Source organism: Montipora foliosa, chromosome 1, assembly GCF_036669935.1.
Source record: "Montipora foliosa isolate CH-2021 chromosome 1, ASM3666993v2, whole genome shotgun sequence".
Taxonomy (NCBI): domain Eukaryota; kingdom Metazoa; phylum Cnidaria; class Anthozoa; order Scleractinia; family Acroporidae; genus Montipora; species Montipora foliosa.
The window spans coordinates 10,402,101-10,422,100 of NC_090869.1; the positions used below are offsets into that span (position 1 = coordinate 10,402,101).

At 39.5% G+C, this 20,000-nt stretch overlaps 2 protein-coding genes and 1 long non-coding RNA gene across 6 annotated transcripts in view; 2 read left to right on the plus strand and 1 right to left on the minus strand.

The window, feature by feature from the left end:
• Positions 1-6,377, plus strand: part of LOC138009600 (uncharacterized) — a 40,769-nt gene extending 34,392 nt beyond the window's left edge. The window contains exons 7-11 of the mRNA XM_068856662.1: positions 154-430; positions 1,310-1,644; positions 1,919-2,198; positions 3,715-3,850; positions 6,242-6,377. Coding sequence (XP_068712763.1) covers positions 154-430; positions 1,310-1,644; positions 1,919-2,198; positions 3,715-3,850; positions 6,242-6,377 — 1,164 coding nt within the window. The remainder of the gene's footprint in view (positions 1-153; positions 431-1,309; positions 1,645-1,918; positions 2,199-3,714; positions 3,851-6,241) is intronic.
• Positions 6,378-7,617: 1,240 nt separating this feature from the next.
• LOC137978866 (uncharacterized) lies at positions 7,618-13,547 on the plus strand. The gene is made up of 3 exons (XR_011118232.1): positions 7,618-7,920; positions 9,272-9,295; positions 13,456-13,547. It is a non-coding gene; the product is annotated as an uncharacterized lncRNA (long non-coding RNA).
• A 4,450-nt stretch (positions 13,548-17,997) lies between these two features.
• Positions 17,998-20,000, minus strand: part of LOC137977876 (uncharacterized) — a 12,744-nt gene continuing 10,741 nt past the window's right edge. For all 4 annotated transcript variants that reach the window (XM_068825242.1, XM_068825255.1, XM_068825262.1 and 1 more), the window contains exon 4: positions 17,998-19,888. In XM_068825242.1, coding sequence (XP_068681343.1) covers positions 19,118-19,888 — 771 coding nt within the window. In that variant the 3' untranslated portion in view covers positions 17,998-19,117. The remainder of the gene's footprint in view (positions 19,889-20,000) is intronic.

The following is a 20,000-nucleotide window of genomic DNA, read 5'->3' on the forward strand; positions in this document are numbered from 1 at the left end:
AAAGCTGAACCACTTCCGATTTGTTAATTATATTATTACAATAAAGAAACATACTCCAAGATAGCCGGTCTCAAATTCAAAGTCTATTATTAAAATTGTCAGTGATCCTGTTTTTCATTTTTCTTATTCACAAAATCGTTTCCAATTTTGAAGATTCTAGTCATATTCTCAGACGGGAATACGGTGGATAAGAATGGAGACATTATGGACACATTCCAGCTTGAAAAAACAGCTAGGTTATTGAGAGTTGACAACAAAATCAAGATAGCTGGCGCCCTTATTCCCAACACTGAGAACACACCACGAATACAAGAGTTAAAAGGCATAGCCACAGAACCAGAGGACGCCATAGAAGCCGATTTTTCTGCTTACCTTGACAAGATCGTAGATCTCCTAGAAACCCAAATAAGAGGATTCGCTTGTCCTTATGGTAAGAAGCTGTCTTTTGTTCAGGTGAAACGTTATCTTTTTATTTCAGTCTCTGTATAGAACTGGCAAGTAAATTACAATAGCCTTCATGAGTACGTTTTTCCCAGTACAGGGGTGAGGGAGGGGAGTAGTAGCAAGTTAGGAACACTCCTTGGAATTTTTAAAGGGGATTTGTTAACCAATTTTCTAAATTTCGAAGCAGTTTGGGGGGAAATATGTCGTTATCCCGGCAGACCCTGGCAGTTTCCTAATAAAAAAATAAATACGCAAAACAGCACTTTGCAGTTGCATCTTTTGTTTTAAAACCATTGAAATGAGTAAGCACACCCTTGTACTTTTAATGCAGAGATCGATCCTATTTTTGTAGGGTTCAAAAACCGAAAATTTGAAAACATTATCAAATAGGTAAAGTTATATACCTTTGCAAAAATCGCCCTCTTCCTGAAAGTTTCAATGACCTGTTTTTACTTAACTGCAACATACATAAATACGATACTAGATCTCGAATAAAGAATTTTTCGTTCTTTTGCCCCTACTATGGAGCAAATGTAAAGAAATTTCCACTCAGTTTTCAAGGCCCCAAATTAGCCTTATTGGCTTCCCCGGCCTTCCTTGCCTTGGCAAAAAACAAACAAACAAACAAACAAACAAAATAACAAACAAAATAACGAGAACAAATATTATGCATAAATTCTTAAGAGGCGGATAACGACAAAAAAATACATCGCATCGTATCCAGTGCCTACTGAAACAATATGCCAGTGACAACGCCTTAATTTATTATCACATAGTTGATCAACAATAGATTAAGTATACCATGTGATTGTCCGGAAGATCTGCAGGAAAAAATAAAACAGACAAAAATGTTGTCTAATTACAGGTTTTTACTTTTGCACGGACAAGACGGATGTAATTTTTCTCTTGCAAGACAGTCAAGGCATTTCCTCAGAGACAGTTGAGAACTTTAAAACGGTATTGAAAAAAATTAAGACTAAACTAAGTGGTGTGCGATCTAACTTTAACTTTGCTGTGGCAAAATACGCAACCTCGCGGCAAATGAGTTGTTTTGGAAGCGCAGATGAAACAGTCAGTTACATGGATAACGAATACCAACACGGAGGAAGCGGCCTTAACCTGTTAAAACTTGCCTTGACTAAAATGGTCTTGAAACAGTTTGAAAAGCGTCCTGACGACAGAAAAGAGGACACGAGAAAGGTGCGTTTTAGTTTTGGCTATTTTCTGTTTTGGTCAGAAACTGTGTCATCAAAAAATTCAAGTTATCTGCATTATCTCAGGGTTTTATCAAAACTGGTATCAGAAAGATAGAAAATTTGGGGAAATTGCTAAAAGAACCAGGTCTCAGTTATATAATTGCAAAACTAGAAACTCACTGCAAGATCTTTATTTCCACCACTGGGTCTTTATTTCCGAATACTTTTGTTCAAAATGTCAGTGTTATTTATTCAAAAAATCGTCTGCAATTTTCAAGATTTTAGTCATATTCTCAGACGGAAACGCACAGAATGAGAATGGGGACATTATGGACACCTCCACACTCGAGCAAACAGCAAATTCGTTGAAAGGCAACAACATTGATATGATTGGTGTCCTTATTCACAACACTGAGAAAGCGTCACGAATACAACAGCTGAAAAGCATCGCCTCTGAACCAGATGACGTCATAGATATGAATGGGGCTAGGGTCACCAGTTATAACAACATCGCCGACCGCCTGGCATTTCGCGTGAAACGATTGGTTGGCTGTCTTGGTGAGAATCCTATTTAATTCATTCTCTATTTTCCAATTCTCCATAATTCCCCATAAAAATAAAAATGCCTCTAAAAGCTATGCGTACGCTTATCATATTTGCGAGCATTATGAAATTTCTCAGTTAGTACGAGCGTTGTGATTGGTCAATTTAGCGGGCCGTATTCTCCAGTACGGTCCACGAAAATTTTAAGCCGTTTTAGTCGCCAAAATATTTCCTGATTTATCCCCAAGTGTTCTTAACCTTCTTTTCAAGTAATAGTTTAAAACTTTCTTTTGTTTTTGAAATTGTGAATTAAAACTTGCTAACGATTTAAGAGTCACTGACTTAACAACTATTTCAAATTGACTCATTTTGTTTTCGAGGTGCGTCAGAAATTCGAAGCCGCTTCGCGTGAATAGAAATCGTTCCAAAACCCGTCAGACACACAGCACAGATTAAATTAATATCTTACCAACCTCGTTTTCTCGGTTCGTACTGTAAGTTAGGGATCCTCGTTTTTCCCTTTGATTTACGGCCCGCGGGCTTCGCGCTTGGACCATAAATCGACCATAAATAGTAAGGTTGTCGAATTGAGTTAGTAAGTGGTATATATGTACCATGATGGCTAAGCTACTGAAAACTCTTGAAATGCATTATCCAATGATCCAGTTTTAAATAAACAAATTACAAATTGGATCACTGGATAATGCAATTCAAGAGTTTTCAATGACTCGGCTATCATTGTATGTGAGCCATTATACAAAGCTCTATAAATATTGCAAGCATATGCGTAATTTTTAGGGGCGTTCTTATTTTTACATTAGCTTACACCTATTCCAAACGTCGTTCCACTGCCGTTCTGACCTAAATTCAAGGATTAAATTCGACTTAAGCACGGCAGTAGCGCAACGTTTGAAACCACTCCTGAAGTTGGACAGGCTGAATTAAGTTCGGCACAACTATTTAACACGGCAGGCCTTCCCGCGCCGCCCGGCAGTTTGAAACCGCAACTTGGTTTCAAACGGCGTGCTCTCGCCGTGCCGAATTGAATTCGTAGCCTTCTGCAGCAGCTGCCGTTGCTTTCTAGCATTTAAAATATTCTTCAGCCAAGCAAATTTCTTCCGATCCTTCGGCGCGACTGAATTAAATCCGATGTTTGAAACCACTGCTGTTCTTTTGTCATGCCACGGGCGAGCCAAATTCATTTGAGTTCGGTACGGTAGCAGCACGAAGTTTGGAACAGGCCTTAAGTTTCTATATTTTGGGGGCGTTTTTGGTCAAACAAATTACTTCACTCGCCCTTGTTGCATTTGAAATAATTTGAAGTTCCTTGTTGGCTAACTATAATTTCATATGCAATGCGTATTCGTGAATAATTGATAGATATTTAATCCAAAAACTCAGCATAATTAATAACAGGGCCTGGAGAGTACCTCCAGTTTATTTTATGCCAATATAAAAGACGTATGTGGACTCTGGCTAGTTTCGATGCGCCTACTAAAACAATTTATAACAAGTTTGTTTTTTCCAATAGTTAGCTACACAGTGAGAGTTTACACCCCGGACTCACATGTGAGGAGTGAATACGAACTGACTGTAAGGATCAGAGGACAAGGGAAACAGAAAACTGCAGATCATGTCTTCTACGAGACAACACAAGTCAGGAAAAAGTATGATATATTATCGTTTGTGTTCCTCCGTGTTCAGGGTTCCGGGGGACAGGTAGCAGTGACAAGAGTGCTTTGCCCACTTTTCGTAGTCATCTTTTGTAGCTTAGTGCCACTTAGTGGTTCTCCCTACTAGATTTCAGATTTTTCAGATTTTTTATTCTTATGCACTATTTACAAAATTTATAACATTAAAAGTATTTAGAGAAATTACATCAATTAAAAAGAGAAAAAATACATAACAATACATAGCCAAAATAAAATGTGCTTAGTGACCAAAGTAGGCTTTCGTGTTGGTCACTGACACGTACAAACAATACACCATATTCGTATTCTCAGTATTGGACTGGAACTAGCTTGCAATGGAGGCTCATACGGGAGAATATATTAAAAAGTATTTGCATTGAAAAAGATTCCCCCACATTAGCCTCCATTGCATGCTAGTTCCAGTCCAATATACTAAGAATACGAATATGGTCTATTGACACGACATTAATTGCCGTGATAGACATCAAAAAAATTACAATGGAAAGAAAAAATATATGAAAAATAAATGCGTAAAAGGATGGCAGAACATAAATAAGCTGTATCAGGAACCCATGACCCGGAGCCTACAACTCTACTGTGTTCGTGTAACGGCGTTTTCACGACCGATTTATTTTTAGATTGAATTTCCCGCGAATGAGACTCCCACAGGAGACGTCATAGGGTCACCGACCCGGAACTGCCTTTGTTTTTTACCTAATTCGCGGGAAGGACTAGTCTACAAATAAACCTACTTGTGAAAATGCCGTTTCACAGACGCTGTATGGACGTTGCACGCTCCAGATGGGCTCTTGGCTGTATGCAGAGCATAAGCAGCTTATACAGAAGAGTAGGATTGAGTGTTTAGAAGGTATTGTTTATATTGGTTGTACATGTAGAACGAAGTGTAAGGCAGTTTTAGAATTTTGTTGGACTAGTTTCCCAAAGTTTAGATGAAACAAAAGCGAAACTACAGGTCCTATAGTTATTATTTGCTTTCGGCCTATGAAAATTTAATTCAGAAGCAAATCTGGTATTGCGGGTATGTATCTCAGAGGCTTGAATAAGGGTTGTATGGAATATTGTTGGGATGTTTGTTGAGCCATTTAGAATTTTATGCATAAAGAAAGCCACTTAATTAAAATTTGTGTACATTTTCATATTTGGGAATTCCTAAAAGATTGTAATATGGTTCTCTGCTATAGGTAAAGAACATGCTTCGCATGAAATTAATCAAAATTATGCGTAAACTAGTTTTACATGCACTACCCCAGGTTATGGTTGCATAGGATAGGTATGGATAAATAAAAGAATAATATATCTGCTTTAATGTATGAAAGTCTGCAAAATATCTAAATTTAGAGATAAATTTATTCTAGGACCTTCTAGGGTATAATGCTTGGAACAAAATATGTTTGCAACGACTTCGCTGTGAGAATTTATATCTCTTACTACGATTATCAGTTGGGTAAGGCGCGATAGAACTTTAGTGACAAAGTTTTGGACTTGGAATGACGGTTTTGCTATTGGCAACGTTCCTCGTTTTCAATGGTAACAATGCGCTTTGCTGCCAGTGACGTCAAAGGTCGACAGGTTGCCACTGGAAACGGAGCCAGTTGCCGGTGACAACAACACATGTTGAACGTTACAGCCTGGTCATCAAACTTTCGTCACATCTCACTCAACTGATACTAGTTGTGAGGACAAAAATGAATTCCACCCGCGTCCACAAAACGCGATTCCGTTTCCTTCTAAGATTTCTCTTTAGCTTTAAACGATCACCCCTACCAATTCAAATATTTACAAATACATTGGCTGAAACCTTATGTCAGGTCTTCCTAAAAATTTTGAATGCTGAGCTTAGGAATGTGTTGGAATTAACGAGCAGAACAAGACATCACGTCTTAGAAACAATACCAAAACTGTTAAATCCCAGTAGTTCGACATAACAGTTTTTGTGTCAAACCACAATGATCGAACAGTTTTTTACATCGTTTCTAAGAACAGGTATACGCTCTTACAACCCTTTCCGTCACGTGATCTTTTCAGCCAAACTTTCTCTCCTCTCGGGGGAGGACTAATTGTTCCAAGTTGTAGCAGACAAGCCCCGGGGTACTCCTCCGGCTTAGGTGGGGATGTTCAGTGCGTTCGTTGAAACCCTTACCCTAATTCAGACCAGAGTATAGTGACTTTCAATTTCGATTCAGCTCTCTATATAACTGGACTCGTTCAACCAGGAAAGCCTTCAACTGAGACTGCTTATATATGTCAGTTCCCTGAACTTACGGCAAACAGAAAAGCTTTAAACTGTAAATTTTAGAATGTCGGTAAAATATTTGAGTTATATCGTCTGTTGTTTTATTTTTTTAGCAACCTATATGGGATTGTAGCAGAGTTTTATGATGTTGATGTTGGTACTGTGAAGAGGATTGAGATAAAACCAAGAAGAGTTAAAAGCAGCTTTCTCGGAACTGATACCTGGAACCTTAACGAGGTAGGTAGGTAAAAGGTTAAGTCTGCGTACAAGCCAAGTGGCTCATCAGGCCGGAGTTTATCCCAGTTTCAGTAGCATGAAACGACTAGTAATATTTCTACTTCCCCCTGGATGGGATGCTAGTCCATCGCTGGGTTACCTCCAGCATTACATTCGCCGGTACCCATTTACACATCTGGGTGCATTTGTGGTGAGAGGCACCGTGAGAGTAAAGTGTCTTGCCCAAGAACGCAACACAATGTTCTCGGTCAGGGCTCGAAACCGGACCGCTTGATTCGCAGACGAGGGCACTAACCATGAGGCCACCGCGCCTCTCACACCTTAACGAGGAATAGCAATGTACGACTGTTTTTATTATTATTAAATTCCATTCCATATATACACGACATATAATAATTAAAAGACATTGAGTACAATGCATTGCTCAATTATATATATTTTTATTACTTTGTTTCCATCCGTTTACTGATTTATGAACGACACATAAATTACCTACAATACATTACTTCTTCACTTACCTACCTACCGGCCTACTTACTTAATTACTTGCTTACTCACCTATGTTTGCCACTGTGGGTTAAAAGACTGGTTTATATCAACAAACCAGCAGAAAATATGCGCATTTTCCGACCTGGTATCTGCAGTAAAAGTAATAAATAATTATTGGATGAGGTTTTTGTGATATCCGGAATAATCAACGTCGAGGTAAGTGTTATCAGCCTCAGCCTTCGGGCTCGGCTGATAACACTAACCGAGACCTTGATTATTTCGGATATCACAAAAACCGAGTTTAATAATTGTTTTATTGTACACTGTTTTAAAGAAAATAACGACAAACGCATGATCGTACCGAACTCTGTTTATTTTCCACAAGCCATGTTCTTACTTCGCTGTCAGTGATCTTGACATTGCTCTTGGAAATCATGCATTGCGCATGTAGGTTGCGCTATTTCCCAGAATTAATTGTAGGCTTTTAGCTAATGAGAGTGGAGGCGCGGTTGCCTCATGGTTAGTGCGCTCGTCTGCGGGACGAGCGGTGCGGTTTCGAGCCCTAGTCGGCGACAACGTGTTGTGTTTTTGAGCAAGACACTTAACTCTCACGGTGCCCCTCTTCACCCAGGTGTATCTATGGGTACCGGCGAAAATAATGCTGGGGGTAACCCTGCGATGGACTAACATACCATCCGGGGGTGGGGGGTTAGAAATACTTCTAGTCGCTTCGTGCTACGGAAACCGGGTTAAGCTCCGGCCCTAATGGGCCACTTGGCTCGTATACAGACTTTACCTTACCTTTAGGAAATGAGAAGACAGATGGTGATTACAATGTATAATAATACAAATAATTAGCTCTGAACTAGCCATTAACTTTGTGTTACTCAACTGCCAACCGCCAGTCATAGAATATTTGTTTTCGTTTGCTGTATTTTTGTTTGTTTGTTTGGTTTTTTTTTATATTTTATTTATCAGGCGCAGGTTACAAAGGGAGACGAAACCCGAACTGCTGTGTTCAAGGAAACCATTCCAGTATGGCCGCAAAGCACTCACTGGTATTCTGGTACGTCCTGACACCAAACCTTTACAACAAGTGGAAAATATTCTTTGCTTTAGAAATCTAATGCCCATTCATACACTTAAAACTCGACCTTATTCAAGTTAAAATTCTCGAATGCACGCATAGATTAGTAAAAGGCCAACAAAACCACAAAAAAAGGAACGAAAGAAATAAAGCTAAGAACACGAAAAAAATAAATAAAATAAGAATCGAAGAGACTGAGGTGCCGTATTTAAAACCACGCTATGCCTAAGGTTTCCTATTGCTATGACAGATTTCTCAACTCTCATACTCTTTGGGCCGACTAGCGGCCAAATGAACGAATTGCGAATTGATAATTGATTAGGTCAAGTGTTTCGGTAGCGCATCCGTAATGTTACGCTCGTTTGTTGAAGTTCTGCACTTTCCCTACCGTTTTAACGCACAGAATATGTAAATATCAGGCTTGCAATTTGCCTTTACCCAGTGAGTTGATAGTTTAGGTTATTTTTTGTTGTTCATGTTTTACCGTGGGCGTAGACGATGTAAAATGATTCGAGAAAACACAAATGTCACAGATGGTGGAATCGTCTGTACTTAAACGTTGTAAACAACCTGCATGAGATGACCGGCATCAGTAAAGCGTTGTGTTCTACAAACTACGCTTCAAAAAATCTCTATGCAAATTGTCCCCAACACATATTACTATAGGTAATCGTATGAAAGCGAGTGCAATTCATCACTACACCCCGACTAATAATTAAAAAATTGTACGATCGCTCATTCCTTGCTTATTTATTATAAGCTACCCCCTATATATTAAGTATTGTAATGGATTCGCTTTTAAGTCTGATTATGCATTTGATATAATTTATCCACTTTTACTTGCATAGGTTACTTTGGTACTAGTTACACACGACCCCACAGGCATGTAATGCTTCTATTTTCATCGTGTTGAAGAAAAGGGATTTCATTTACTTACTTACCCCCTCCCCCGAAAATTGCCACTGACGCGTCCAGTCGTCTCTTCTCGCGGAGGCAGCTGACCTCCTACTCTTTATAACCTCTACTTTGATTCGTTCTTGTTAATCTGCACGTCTTTTGTTCTTGATGCTACGGGCATTGTTTGTGTTGTTTACTTATTGTTTCGTTTGGCCAATAATAAAGAACCTTGTAAACGGTACACGTGGAAATCAAGCGTACACCGGAGAGAAGAGAATAACCCCCCCTATTCATGCTCTCTTGGTCGCACTAAGAGAGCATGAATAAGGGAATTATTCTCCTTAGTGGCAACTGGGTATCCCAATATTAAAATGTATAACAAACAGCTATATAAAATAAATTTAATAAAATTACTTCGTATTTTGCTTTGCAGCAAGAGCATGGCTTAATCCCTACGGTAAGTAGAATGGGATTAAAGCAAACAAAGTGTAAACAAATTTTTATTATTATGAAAAAAATTTGTGAGTTAACGTTAAGAAACCGTTCTTATAAGACTACTTGGAGCTACTTAAAAGTCGCTGAGTTCGGAACGGTCGTAAGCTTTCAATCGTCAACCGCTTAAAAATGTATTTATTATATAAACTGCAGTGTTTACAAAGATGTCCAATTTAGCACGTTAAAAATTACGATAATTTTACTATAACTAGACCCTCCGTGAGGGTACACTGGGTTGCCTGTGGTACGTGCAGCGTTCCACGCAATTTTTTTCAAGTTGTGGGGGGGGGGGGGGGGGGGCCACTCAGAAGTCATACCAGAAGTCATACCACTCTATGTACTCTATGTCTTTCTTTCCTTACAAGGACCGTATTAATCGTTCACAACAATCCAGAGTTAATATTTACAGAGCAAATTGTTGGGATTGTAATGGTTTTTACATCGGTAAAACTAAACGGCGGCTTCACGATAGAAAAACCGAACATTTTAAGGCCCTAGCTAAAAATGACAATACTTCAGCCATTGCTGACCACGTCAAGGCCACTGGACATAACATCAAGTGGGATCATTTTGATATTTTAGCGAAGGGCAAAATTGACTATCATTGTAAAATAAAAGAGACCTTCCTTATTCAAGAACTTGAGCCAGCTTTCAACGTCAACGTCGGAAGTGAAATGCTGATGCTTTATTAATCTTTTCTGGTTTTTATTAATATTATAATTATTATTATTATTATATATTTTACTGTTAAGTATTTGCTTAATCTAGGTTCCAGTCCCCTCATCCGCTTTGTTATATATAAATAGCTGTTTTAAATTTCAACGGTTACTTTTGAAAATGTATGTAGAGCACATACGAAACGTCAAGTCATAGTTAAAATGAACAAGTTCAATATGTTTATCACTGCTGTTTGTGTCTTATTTTTGATCATACCAGAAGTCATACTAGGGGAGGCCCTTTGGCTCACAGGTCCTCACACGTTCGTACGACGAAACAGATCCTTTTCTGAGGTTAAAAACCTGGCTACCGGCCTATTAATTAATCATTTGTCAGAAAGAAGAAATTCCTGTCCTCTTTAAAAAAAATTGACACGCATTGCTTACGTGTGGTAGTGAAGTAACACAGCGATTTATTCCATAATGTCAACTGAGCTGTGTGTTGTCTTCCAGGAGATTCAAGTTGTCCTTGCGTAATCTGTAGCTCTAACAGTGCACGATATTGTTTTGGTATTGTCTATCATTGAAGTGCCATGGTAGGAGTCTTCGGTAAATAGCCTGGGAAGACATGTGGTTACTAGCAAAGTACTGAGCCCAGAAAGATTGAAGAAAATAAATGGGAAGTGAAAAACATTGTCTTCTGGGATGACATGTTGACAGTTGTCTTTGCGTAATATGTAGGTCTAACATTACACGATATTGTTTTGGTATTGTCTATCATTGTAGCGCCATGGTAGAAGTCTTAGATAAATAGCCCCTTGAGAAGACATGTGGTTACTAGCAAAGTACTGAACCCAGAGAGACTGAAGAAAATAAAAGGGAATCAAGAAACATTGGCTTCTGGGCTGACATGTTGATCATGCAACTTCTTTCCACCACAAGTGTAAGCGTGCACTGACAGCATCTGACAGCTTTGTAAACAAAAGTTGAAAGCTGAGCGACCTAAGAAATATACCACTCAGTAACAGAAGCATAGGACCGAAAATTCTATTTTAATGCTATCAAATGCGAACCAAGCAAGATACAGATTTTGTTAGCTTGCTTTATGCAAAACAAATATTGATGTAAAAGTAAATAAATATGGATACACAATTTTTAAGAAGAGCAGAAGGAAGTTTCAGGACGGTCGATCGAGCATAAAATATTTTGCCATCGGTAACAAAATCTACGACATGAAAACAACATTAATTTTGAACCACGAATATAAAAAGTTACCATCAGCGAAAAACAGTTTGGGAGATTTTAGTTGTTTTGTTGTAATTGTACAAGTTTGGCTGCACCGAGTAAATCGCACATCGAATTCAGCGGGCGCAGTGATCAAGTTACCGCGTTATTTTACCGCGGCATGTTTACTCGCGAAACAGTGAAGCATCTGTATCAAATGATGCCAAGCTACCGGGTTTTTGTTTTTGTTAGTTTTCTTTTTCTTTCGATTGTTATAAATTTTGACAAGAAATGTGCAAATTCAACACAAAGATCACAATCGCCCAACTCTCAGAGGTTGACCATTGTTTCTGGAAAATCAAAAATTTACTCTCCAAGACAAGGTTATTTATCACCAGGTAATTCCATCGTTTTGGTAATAGCAGCTACTTTATTATTCATCAGCGTCACAATCTTTTGCCGATTTTGGGGGTCATTTTGTTGAAACTCAAGCACGCTTCCAACAGACCTGTTTATTTTCGTGACTTATGCGTTACCACAAAAATTCTCCCCGTATCACATTTCAGCACATGTATGCAAATTTGCTAAGCTCGAAAATTACACAACATGATAAATTTACAAAAGCTGGAAATTTCACTGAAATATTTTCCACCGAACCATTTCTTGAAACAAGCAACATATTTGCTATAAGAGGCAAGAAACCCTTCCTATTTCAGTTGCGTGCGTGCAAGCGAAACACACAATCACAAAGCATACGCAATTAAATAAATTTCTGATAGTTCACATTCATTACTTTTCGAAAGAACCTTGACCGTAAATAATAAAGCACAAAAGAGACAACAAGCTTTCATTCAAGTAATTTTTCACTGCCACATTTCCATTTTTTTAACCTTTGCAGAGTTGAGTACAAAATGAATGTTACTTGCCAGACAAACAGGCAAACTTTAAATAGATGCGACTTCAGTAAACACTGTGAGACACACAACAGAGATCACAGATCTACTTGTGGTGTTCGATTCCTTCTCTGTCTTTGTTGAACCCGAAAGTTACCAGAGAAATTTCCATTTGGTTTCAGTGTTGTACGTAACACCACCTTGGCGAAATATTAGAAGTACAGCATATTTTGATTTCGGCTCGACGGGCGAAAGATTCACGCTGTCGAAGTCCATTGCTCGTCGCTTTTTTAAGATTCCAGATCTTTATGTTTCACCGCCTGTCTTGACGTTCCATTCCTGAGCTCCATGTGGGTATATTTTCTTTAAAGATGTACTAAAAAGCCATTCGCGTTACAATGACTTTCGACGCCATTACAGGTTAATTGTGCAGAGCAAACTACGCATTACCCCAGCCCCCTCAAACCTAACAAAATACGCAAAGAAGACTCTATGCACAAAGACACCACTTAGCAGGGGAGTGACAGGCAAGACTTTTCCCGACACGGAAAAAAATAACCAAAAAACCCACGAAATGAAACCGAGATTCCGACTGGGTTTGGCAACCCAGTAATGATATTAAGGACGTAATGTTTGATGTCACGGCATGTTTGACCCTTTAACTGTACTTAAATTTGTTGGTGAATGATCGAAATATCTTCAGATCTTCTCCGAAAGTCATCTGCAACTTCGATAATCTTGGGCTTTTTTTTTGGAAAATATCTTTGGAAACGTGCGTGTGGCTTAGGAATCATTTCGAAAATACTTGAAATTTTTCGAAACGTGGTCGGAAATCTTCCAAAAATGATCCAGAACGTCGTTATGTTTATGCTTATATAATAAACAAAATAATGCATGGTTGCTTGTAGATATGGAATTTCTATTCTCGAGTTCAACTTTTTATTACATAGTCACGAGTGTTTTACTGGAAAATACATCAAAACCACATCCGGGACTCCAGTGGTGTATTTTCCATATCCTCATTAGTGAAGATATCGATTACTTCACTAGTTTGACCCTTAAACTGTACGTAAATTTGTTGGTATATGATCGAAATATCAGATATTGGATATGTGCGATAGACTATATTGAACACTCGAAGATATATTCCATATCTACGAGTGCCCATGTATTACCCTCTGCTGCGCTTACACGTAAGATACATGTATAGAGTTGAACACTGGAAGTTCCAGATCTATCCGCACTCATGCATATTTGTATTATTCTAGAAGAGATGCATGCGGAGCCTGTCTTATTTCATTGCGTACTATTTTCATATTCATGACCATTCATGTTGTTTATTTCAACAGTTTCCTACTCGGTCAGAGTTTACGGACCGGACACAGAGGCCGAAAATATTAACTCAGTGGCCGTTAGGATTATAGGAAAAGATGACGTATCAACTGAACTTAAATACTTGACCGACAAAGCTACAGAAGGGTATGAAATGTACCTCAAACACCTCGAATCTCATCAAAAATGCTCGGCTTTGCGAAAGAAAAAAAATCTGCTGCGCGTCGCATTTTCAACTCTCTTCTCGGTGTTAGATATCCCGATGAAACACCGTCTCTTACGTTTGATATATTACATCATTTCTTCTGCCCAACTGGCGGTGCCCCGGTCGGGGGGTGGGGCAAGACTTCGGGGGTTGCCATCGTACCTGTTCATGAATAAATTTCGTGATTTGGTATAGGGTAACATATTTAATAATTTGACCAATATATATCCTGGCAGCTGGAAACAAAATACGTTTGAAATCATATCTCAGAGAGAACTGAAAAATTTTATAGGTGAAAAAGGAGGAGGCAGGGTGGTCGAGTGGTCTGGGTGCCTGACTTGAAATCCAGAGGTCGCGGTTTCAAGTCCCGCTCTGACCACTAAGCTGGAGTTGTTTCTCGGTAGACGCTAGTCTATCGCTTGTCGGCGATCGTAAAACGAGTAGCACTGGGGTCGAAAACTGGGCTTCCTTTCAAAATTGCCGACGATTACTCTCGTCAAATTTATCTTCCTAACGGTTGCAGGAAGGGTAAATCTGTAAAAATCGGTTCTTATCGCTTCTTTTCACTTTTTTATTCTCTTTAGGAACCAACTTGTCATTGAAGGGAGTTTCAGGGATATTAACGTGGGTCCTATTGAGTGGATTTGGATACAACCACGGACAAGTGCTGATTGGACTCTTAAAAAGGTACAGCGATATTTCCGGTAAAAGTATTGTGAGTTACGTAGTTTAAAAGGTTCAGGTACTGGCACATGCACCCTGAAGTAATGTTCCCTTACAAAGGGAAAAACTTAGGGCGGTTTTCAATAGACCTTTTCCGCATTAGCACCAGAGCGAGGTTGGGGTGGGCATTTTCATACATCTGCCGTATTTTAGTCCACCCTGACCTCGACTTGACGCTATTGTTTATTGGAACGTGGGAAAGGTCTATTGTATGTTGTAAAACCAAAACCGGTGACATCGCCCTGACCAATCATGAAGGAGGTAGACAGTCCAGTTAAGCAATCAACACTCGAAGCCAATGCATTTTGCCGGCCCAAAGTGCGGGAAAATTTATGCAAACCACTTATACAGGCCTCAAATGATCCCCGGACTGCAAATCATCCCCAAATTGTACCTCAAATGATCCCCAGGACCAGAAATTTCGCCTCACCATTTAAAGCCATAATGTAAAACCAAAGAAAATGGTCTGCTGCATGATTTACTAACACTAAACTAAAACTTTACTATTACCATGACACCGTTTTAATAAATTCCAAACGTCGTGGAGTAATATTTGTTTTGCTTTTGAAACAGGTAAAGATTACAAGGGGAGAAGAAATCGTAACTGTAGTGTTCAATGAGGAGATTGCCGCATGGACTGAAAATAATTATCAAGGTAGGTCAGATCGGCTGACTTGAAATTAATCAAAATAGTATTTATTCTTTGTTCTTGTTGTCATAAGTGAAGCAGCTCTCACAAGCTGTTATTGTTTTTAGGGTAGGGGCATTGTTTCAGTTGTTTGTTTATTGGCCTCGCAAAGGGTATCAAGCCATTCGTATGAGACCTTGCGAGAGCTGACACCCGAGCGCTGTTATTGGCTCCCTAGAATCAAGTTGTTATGGGGACACCCTCCACTTCTCGAATAAAGCTAATTTGGGTTTAAATTTTCCCATTTAGCGGTCTAAATTACCATGACAGTATTGATCAAAAAATTTATAACAGTACTTGATAGAATTGATATTCCTACTTCATTCAAGTCCTATTTTTTTCTTTCGATTCCCACTGTGCATTGGTTTCGCGTTTTTCATCTACCAAGAGGAAATTTGATGGCCAAAGATAAATTATATAACATAAAGTGAGTAAATAAAGCAGTATCGTACTAATAATAGTTTCAAGTAAAGGTAGCTGTATTTATAATACTAAAAGCTGATTAAATTTCGACCCAAGACAGACAGCTATTAATTATCAGTTAAATGACATGATTTTGCATTTCCTTTTGCAGGTAGACCACAAGCGTCAAGCCCGCCGTCTGGGTCTTAACGGTCAGCGGAACGGGAATGGAGCACAAAAAGCATGCGCATAATCTGCAATGCAAGGAAATGAGTGAAAAAAATAAAAGATTTATGATTGAATATTGTTTCGACTTAATTCAAGTCCAACTCTCAAATTTCTGGGATACCCAGACGGTTACAACAACAACAACAACATTATTGGTACTCATACCTAGAATTAAAGTATACAAAAATAAGTTTTAGTTTTAAAATAAAGTGAGTACATGACTGCCCGTAATAACCTTAATGCTGCAGCTTATAGTGAAATCATTAGGCCATCCCAATAAAATATTTTGTTTCCCATCGCCCAGTGTCTTTTGACGGTGGGTGGGTCGGTCGGGCAAAAATAAACCTGAACACTTGAAGGGGTCTGGGTTCCAGAAAAGGCCGGGCGAGACGAGCCCACATCATGCTACGGACGTTTAGCCGGCCTGCATCATACGGGAGATGATTTTAGAGGAAACGTACATGCGCGTGCTCCGTTTTCGTGTAACGCGCTTTGTGTATCGGAACTCGGCCCCGCTAAATCACCTGCTGTAGGCTACAGAAATCACAGGAAGATCTGGGGGATGATGATCGAGAGCCGCAAGACTAGTTTGTCCACAGCCATTTCTTCTTTTTAAGTTACAGACGAATTCTTGAGGCGAGGCGTAAGTTAGATTTCAGCCGTTCTCTCGAGTCCATTATACGTTCCTGCAGAGTGCGCGCTTCCTTTGCCGAACAGCGGCTGGTAATCGAGCCTAGGTGATAAGATAACGACTACAAAAAAAAAAACGAAAAACACCATTAAGGAAGCTTTTGTGGACTCGGTGGGATGACTTTCATGGGGTTTTAAGGAGTTCGACAGAGAAGTGGAGGGGGTGGGGGGGGGGGGGTGGTGGCTTATGATCGGCATCTTGGGTTTAAAAATTATTGGGTATCCTCCTACGTAGCCTACGGGTAGCTGTGGGTAGGTTACACGTAGGTTACCGATTACGGACACCCCTCGTTAGCGGACACCTGGTCAAGAAGCACCTAAGTTTATGAGCGGGACCCTCTCCCATCTGGGGCCTTTTTCAAGGCATACGCGACTAACGGAAGATTTGTTAAACTCCGTAAAAATGTCACATTATACAGTGATTTGATAACGACTGAACTTAAGAATATTCTATAGAAGTGTCTATAGCAATGCTCTAACGACATGTAAAATAAGTCCTTAAATAAGGGGACGTTTTCTCCGCGCGTTTGGGAGGTGTGGACGGAAGAGTTTCTTTTTTTCTCCTATCGGTCGCACTTTCCCCACGAGAAATGACAGAAAATCTAGTGATGCAGAGTGATGCAATGATAGGGCTACATATTTCTCTTGCTGGGATTCATTTTCTAGTGCTCCAAATGGCACGCAAATGCAAGATAAATGGCGAAACACTAACCCTACCACATAAAAAAGGTCTCCGCGATCCATGTGATGTAGCTCACATAAATGCAGACTTTTAAACATTTCACGATGTGGCTTTTGCAGAGCATAAATGCCTAAAATGCAAAGAAGTGCACCAAGGTTTATAGCTGACCTGCTAGTTCATTTAAACCTTTAGTTTGTTCAGTATTTTCGAGTGTTTGCCCTTGAGAAACCCTCAAAAACCGATATCAAAACCATTTAAAAGCCTGTGTATTTATAGAAGCCAATCAGAAACCAGACCAAACCCACGTGAGTCAGAGAGTCAATAAGATTTAACCTAAGCTGTTAAGGATTAGTCAATTTCGCGGGTCTTCGTCGTCCTTAAAGTCTACTTTAAAGCCTTGAATGACGAGAAGGAACGGGAAATATTCACAGAATTCACGGTTATATTTTCTAAAATATCTCAAACTTACTTACAGTTTTCAAACTGTGTAATGGCTTTTTCATCATGACAGTCAATGACGTAAGCGACTGAAAGCCCGTGCAACGAAACAAGCCAATCAGCGAAGAGTAGATGATCGCGTGATGTGCAGGCGAAAAAGGCGCAGCTTTCAAAATTTCCTTTCCACGCCAAACACCTCAAAGAACAAGTGAATTTTTTTACTGAAGAAGCTCGGAATTTTTCTTCTTCACCGACTTGATTCACGATGTAACCGGCTTCAGCAACAATCTTCCAGTTACGTGAAGCTAGCTGCGACAAACATGTAAGTGCATTATGTTTCAGACCGCAAAATATTAAAAAAAAACAACACATGTTTGGGAGTTGATGTTGCTTCATTCACAACGAAGAAAACTCGTTTTCCGCTCACGAACGTTTTCCGACAAAAATTGTATTTACGAATTAGTTCCTCTTTAGTGACTAATTGTAATTTTGTATTTGTACGCAGAATTTTCCAGAGAAAATGAAAACATTGGCTCGTACGTCTTCGTACATAAAGTTGTAGTTGCTGTATACGCGCTCTCGCCATGCCGGATTAAAAAAAATGTTGACAGTTCACAAATCGACAGGTGAGCGAAATTCATTTGTTACGCTTAAGCTAAATTTACAAAAGTACCTGAACTATTTTTAGCGCAAAATGTTCTTCGAAGTTCTCTTGTAATTCCAGATGATGAGGAACGCTAGAGAGTTCCCGCGCGAAGCGCAACTTTTTCCGCCAAACTGGTTTCCAACATGTTTCTTCAGTCGTTTTGCGTTTTTCGCGGAATTGTTTTTTCCAAGTCGCTCTAAAAAAGTTAAATTACTTTTCTTCGAGCAACTACAGAATACAGAGTCACACAGGGCCAGCACATTGCAAATTAGTTACAAGCTTTTGTAGAACGAGACACACAACAATGGCAGCTTTTGTTATTCAATGATATGGAAATCAGTGGCCCTGTATTCTGTTTTAATTATCATTGAGAAAAAATGCCATCAAAAAATTGCATGCCATCACGCAGCGACGACGATGCCACGAAATCAGGGCATTGGCCAAGCTGTCGCCAGCGTAACAAAAGATAAGATTTTAATGAGCAACCATGCTCAGTTCAGGTCAAGTATGTCTAGTTTATTCACGCTGTTTACCTCCCGTTTTCTGCAATCAATGGGGTGAAATACGAAATTTAACGTTTTAATAACAACTTGAACATACAACAGTCAAGATTTCATCTACTACATAATCGGCATTCCTACTAATCTAGTTGAAGGGTTATTGTTCTCTTACATAAACCTATGATCTCGCCAGCCTCCATCCCAGTGTCATCCGTCCCATTTCCGACCACAATAATGGAATTCAAAGTGGCATAGCGTACGCGTAACAGTACCCTCCCCCTGAAAAATAAACAGGAAAAGGCATAGGGAAAAGGCTACACGTGGGCTGGAGGTTGTGGAAAGGAAGTGAAATTTTAACGTTCAAAAGCCCTGTTCGTTAGCGTTGTTGTCGTTGTTGCTCAATGATATTTGATAGACCATCGCACTGGAGATTACCGGGAACTGATGCATGCCAGAGGTTCATTTGTCGCTGACATTTCAGATCCTTGCAGGGTTTTTCCAAGAGATCCATGAAATTAACGCACCCAGAACATACAATAAAACAGTTCTCAAGAAATCATCTGCAGTCGATCTCCCGTAGAATGACTGGCCAGCGGAAACTGCTGACAAAACAAGACACAAAACACCAAAAAAAGAAACTATGCACGCAAAGCGAGCACCGTAGTCACGCTCAGCCTCAAAAAACATGAAAAGTGCAAAGGTCAGGGCAAGACAAAAGAATGAGACTGTCAGTAAGACAACCAGACCCCATGTTGGGTTTGTCATGATACCAACCACCAGCCAACAAAAGTGGTAAAGGGAGAGATTTGCGGCTGTTCTCGTTACAAAATGTAAGAGGCAGTCGCGCGTGCAACGAATAGAATCCAAGCAAACGAATAACATCATTGCTTCAAGAAAGATAGACCCAAGAATGACATAAATGTCCCACAGCGCACTTCCGGATACTGAATATATAAAAACAAGGATTAAAAGCACGAACTCCGCCAAAAACAAGATAAAACTTAAGCCTTTCGCGGATTTCACCAAAGAACGTCGATTTTCATTATCAAACGCTTTTAACGAACGCAAAATTAAAGAGGAAAGATAGGGACCCATCAGAAAAACAAAAAGGCAGGAAGACCATATAACTGTTCTAATATACGAACTGCGTCCAGTTGCCGTTATATTTGGTGTATGGCCCTCCGTGACGCATTTAGCTGTGTTAAGCCTGGGATCTCTTGTTCCAGGCCTGATGGCAACATCCTCAAGCTGCAAAGAATTAGATGCTTTGAAATTAATCCCTGAGGATATGGATAACAAAGGTGTAATGTACTACAAAAACCACCGATCTGTGGAATAGGTGGGAATTTAAGTGTCTCTA